General features: G+C 53.3%; 1 protein-coding gene across 1 annotated transcript in view; it reads left to right on the top strand.

Moving 5' to 3' along the window:
- Tspan10 (tetraspanin 10) overlaps positions 1-4201 on the top strand; it is a 4790-nt gene extending 589 nt beyond the window's left edge. Inside the window, exons 2-3 of the mRNA XM_005350949.1 lie at positions 1686-2317; positions 3874-4201. Coding sequence (XP_005351006.1) covers positions 1686-2317; positions 3874-4201 — 960 coding nt within the window. The remainder of the gene's footprint in view (positions 1-1685; positions 2318-3873) is intronic.
- The last annotated feature ends 930 nt before the right edge of the window (positions 4202-5131 follow it).

Genomic DNA, 5131 nt, shown 5'->3' on the forward strand with positions numbered 1-5131 from the left:
ACAGGCTCCAAAACCACAGAGAAACCCTGTCTCGAAAAACCAAAAAAAAAAAGAAATAAGAAAGAAACAAGAAACTCTAACGATGGGCTCAGGAGCAGGGAAAGACTGATGTCCTCAATGTCCTTTGAAGTTGAATGGAGACGCGACGGCCTCAGACAGTCTTCACGCTGCCAAGTGAGCTCCACAGGCTGTCCTTTTGCTCTGACAGACTCTGTCTGACTAATAACCTTCACATAATCCACTCTAGATGTGGGGTTAAAGAGCCATCCATGCAGCTGGACTCGCACGGGTGGAGGGACTGGAGGAGCAGCTTCTTCCTGGTGGGACCCTTGCCTAGACACCTGGTTGGAATCTCCTCCAAGTCAAACCAGGTGGTGGCTGGGTAGTGGTGCACACCTTTAAACCCAGCACTGGAGAGGCAGAGGCAGGGCGGAGCTCTGTGAGTTCAAGGCCATTCTGGTCTACAGAGTGAGTTCCAGGACAGCCAAGGACACACAGAGAAAGCCTGTCTCAAACCCCACCCGCAAAATAAAAAGAAAAATCCGGTCATGAGTGGGTTTTCCCCCACCTCCCTGTAAAGGGCCTCTCTCTATCTACTGTTCAGTTGGGCTGCCTGCCAGAGGACCTGTTTTCTTGCCTTCTCTAGATTGCTGCCCCAGTTTGTTGGTTGCCCCTCTCCCTGCCCAGGAAGCCAGGCAAGCAGGACTCAGTCCCTCCCTGTATCCTCCACACCATGTCAGGCACAGTGTCCAAAGGCCTTGGTGCAGGTGGTGGGTGAGAGGCGACGCAGAGAACCAAGGGTGCTCCAAGGATCAGCTTCTCTGTCCCAGGCAGCCTGCACTTCCGGCCGGGGTGGGAAAGTCCCTCTTGGGACTGCACAGAGTTGCCGCTGGGGCATTGCAGACTGCATCAAACAGAGAGACCATTCTAGATGCAGGGGAAGTGGACTCACCTGCCACTATTCTGCCCTGTGGGAGGAGTGAAATCCTGACCCAGGAATACCACACCTGGGCAAGACCACAGAGGGTATGGAAGAAAGGAAGAGGGTACTTTTTTTTTTTTGAGACAGGGTTTCTCTGTAGCTTTGGTTCCTGTCCTGGAACTAGCTCAAGTAGACCAAGCTGGCCTTGAACTCACAGAGATCCACCTGCCTCTGCCACCCGAGTGCTGGGATTAAAGGCGTGTACTGCCACCACCTAGCACGGGAACATTTTTAAAAAATATTTATTTATTATGCATACAATGTTCTGCTAACGTGTGCACAGCGGAAAGAGGACACCAGATCTCATTACAGATGGTTGTGAGCCACCATGTGGTTGCTAGGAATTGAACTCACGACCTCTGGAATAGCAGCCGGTACTCTCAACCTCTGAGCCGTCTCTCTAGCCTTTTAAGTGCTGTCCTACCCAGTTTTTACCATGGACCTTCCAGGGCACTGCCACCCGGACAGGCAGTGAGCCAGGACCCCTCACTGCCCTTTTGCTTTCTGCCTAAGCAGGATGAGGTCACAGGTTCCCAGGCCCCTAGCTATCCAATTCTTCAACTCTTTGCTTCCTTCCACAAGCTTCTTCCAAGCCCACCCCATCCTCCTAGGTCCCCTCTAACGAGGCCTCACCCCTTTCTGGGAGTCACAGACCGAGTGGCCGAGGACCAATGCACCCTCTAAGCTTCCCCTCCTTTTGCAGGGTACGGCTGGCCAAGAGCGGTCGCCCACCAGGAACAGTCCACCTACTTCAAACATCCTAGGCCCAGAACTCTGGAAGGAGCAGGTAGGGGCCTGGGGCTGCAGATGCTGTCCCGGGGCAAAGCACCAGGCCTGGAAGGAAGGCCAGGCCTCCTCCCTCCCACTGTCCACAGGAAGTAACTGTGTCAAGTATCTGACTTTCCTCTCTAACTTCTTCTTCTCCCTGCTGGCCCTGGTGGCCCTGGCAGCAGGGCTCTGGGGGCTGGCTGTCAAAACGTCTCCAGAGAACAGCTGGGGTGGAGCCCTGCCGGCAGACCCCATGCTGGTGCTGGTGCTGGGAGGTCTGGTGGTCAGTGTGGTGAGCCTGTCTGGATGTCTGGGTGCCCTCTGTGAGAACAGCTGCCTACTGCGCTTCTACTGTGGAGCTGTCCTCAGCTGCCTGGTGCTGGAGGCTCTCGCAGGGACGCTGGTGGTGGCCCTCTGGGGCCCACTGCAGGAGGGCCTGAAGAACGCCCTGCATGCTGCCATCATCCACTACCGCGATGACCCAGACCTGTGCTTCCTCCTCGACCAAGTCCAGCTGGGGCTGCAGTGCTGTGGGGTGGTTTCCTACCAGGACTGGCAACAGAACCTGTGAGTGTCCCCCGTGCTCCTCATGGGCAAGAGAAGGGTGGTCTGGACGACTCACTCACCCGCTTGAGCACGGATGCATAGACGTGTGTGTTCTTGTGTGCGTGTTCTGGCGCACACACACAACCACATACACGCCTTCCTGTACACAAGCTTCCTTGTGTGCGTGCAAATTCACTTTCACAATCACTTCCTTTTATGTAAACACAAAGTGAAGCCCCATACAGGGGCACACACATACATCACATACGTGCAAACATACATGCAAACGTGTGCACTTACCCTTTGCCTAGGCCATGGGCCTTGAACCTGAATGAGCCCAACTTCTGGCCAACTCTAGAGCCCAGACTCAGCTTCCCCATGATGTCCCCTCCATTATGGGGTTCCAATGAAGAGGCCAAGGCAGAAGACACCAGAAAAGTACTTTTTTTTTTAATCTCAGGGTATCTCAGTGTGAAGAAAAATACTTTAGCTCAGCTCAGGCCATCAGTCGGTGACTCCACAGGTCTGTATGCATGTGTTCCTGAGAGTATGATTAATCCTTCAATTTAGGCATGACACAATATTTTATGTTCTTGTTTGAGGGTCCCTGTTTTGCCTACATCCTCCACTGCACAGACACCCTGAACCGTGCCTGTCCTCCCTATGACACGCAGGACAAACATTAGGCTCCCTCCCCGGAGCCTCTGAGGCCAATTAATATTAAGGGATGGAGACAGAAGAGGCTCTAAAAACATAGTTTCAATATGTGGTGCTTACCATGCTCCCGCAAAGTCCCCACAGGGCTCCTGGGAAAACCTGGTCATAGAGAGTAAGCACACTCTGTGGGTGGTTGTCAGAACCCCATGAGGTGTAGACCCATGGAAAGCTGCAGCCCAACCGAGGCTCATTAGCCACCAGGGGGCTCCTCATAGCTCTGAGCCTTTTGCTGCTGACCTCTGACCCCTCTTTTTTTTTTTTTTTGGTTTTTTGAGACAGGGTTTCTCTGTGGCTTTGGAGCCTGTCCTGGAACTAGCTCTGTAGACCAGGCTGGTCTCGAACTCACGGAGATCCACCTGCCTCTGCCTCCCGAGTGCTGGGATTAAAGGCATGCGCCACCATCGCCCAGCTTGACCCCTCTTCTAATTGCAACCCAATCTAGAAGTTTCTCTGGGAAGTCAGTGGGCTTTCTCTCTGACACCGCCTGCTCAAATAAACTCACAGGCAGTGTCGGAGAGAAAGTCTGCAAGCCAGGTCTTCTCACCACCTCTCCTTCAACTACCTCACTAAACATTTCCTTGCCTGCCAAGATAGGCACAACACCCCACCCACCCCCATCCCTGTCCACAAGAGGGTGTAAGCACTGCACAAGAAACTGAGGGCCCTCTATGTGTGCTTGCATGTGTGTACACACATATGCCCTTCATATGCATGCAACTGTGTGTGTGTGAGAGAGAGAGATTGATTGAAAGTTTGAAGGCAGGCCTCTGAGAGAGAGAGAGAGAGAGAGAGAGAGAGAGAGAGAGAGAGAGAGAGAAGTTTGAAGGCCTCCTCTCCAGGACTAACCTTGTGCCCTGCAGGTACTTTAACTGCAGCTCTCCCGGGGTACAAGCCTGCAGCCTTCCTGCCTCCTGCTGCATCAACCCCCAGGAAGGGGGAGCTTTGGTGAACACTCAGTGCGGCTTTGGGGTTTTGCACCTGGACCAGAATGCGGCTGGACAAGTGGTGCACCTGCAGGGCTGCTGGCCTGTGCTGCAGCAGTGGCTGCGAGGGAACATGCAGACCATAGGTGGCTGTGTCATCACTGTGGTCGCCATCCAAGGGGCTGAACTCCTGTTGGCCACCTGCCTGCTAAGGGCCCTAGCTGTACCAAAGACAGCAGAGAACACAGAACCCCAACCTCTGTGAGCTGAGAAGAGCTGAGAAGACCCTGACACAGGCCAAGTTCCAAGCCTCTCCTCATCTTCCAAGGAAACTCACTTGGAAAAGACCCCTGGGCTCCGCTCCTGGCCCATTGCCTCTTTGCTAAATCTGTCAGTCCTCCAAGGCCCACCTAGACCGACTCTGTACTGCCCCAATCTCACGATTTCACTCCTGAGTTCTCAGGACCCATCTAAGCCCAAAGGCTACCATGGTCTGTTCCTGAGCACACCTGCTTCCCACTAGGCTGGCAGAAAGATCAAGGGCTGAGGGCCCCTGCTTCGAACCTCAGCCCCCTGCCCTGATCTGACTCACCCTGACTGGCTCTGCAGAAATGGCTTCTCTCGGGTCTACTCCTACTTTCTGGCCTTTGGTGAGCTGAAGGATGCAGCCCAGGCCTTGCTCTGTAGAAAGCTGTTTTGGAGGAGGAAGACTTGTGTATTGCTGTGTGCATTCATATTTGCATAGTAAACTACAGGTCTCACAATGACTGGGACTTCTTCAAGTCAAGATGGAGACAATTCCTCATTTCCCAGCTAGGGCGGATGCAGACGGAGGGCGGCCCAGCTCTGATTTCATCTGTAGAGTCAGCACGGTCAGTCCATGGCTGTCTCAAAAGTGGAGTCTTTTTCTTGCCTATTCTATTTCTTTTTCATGTATTGCAGGCTGGCCTTGAACTCCCTACGTAGCTGAGGATGACCTTCACCCTTCTGCCTTCTGCTCACACTGGGGATTACAAGCATGCACCACAATGCCTGACACACAGAGCCTTGCTGAAAGCCATTTTCTGAACATTGAAAGGAGTAATCATACATTTACTCTCAATATTGTGCATGTTTGCCCAGGTGTGCGCCTATATGCCTTACCTCTACGTGTGGAATCCTCAGGTTACTGGGGTGTGCGGTGGGTCTCAGCTTG

Source organism: Microtus ochrogaster, chromosome 7 (genome assembly GCF_000317375.1).
Source record: "Microtus ochrogaster isolate Prairie Vole_2 chromosome 7, MicOch1.0, whole genome shotgun sequence".
NCBI lineage: Eukaryota > Metazoa > Chordata > Mammalia > Rodentia > Cricetidae > Microtus > Microtus ochrogaster.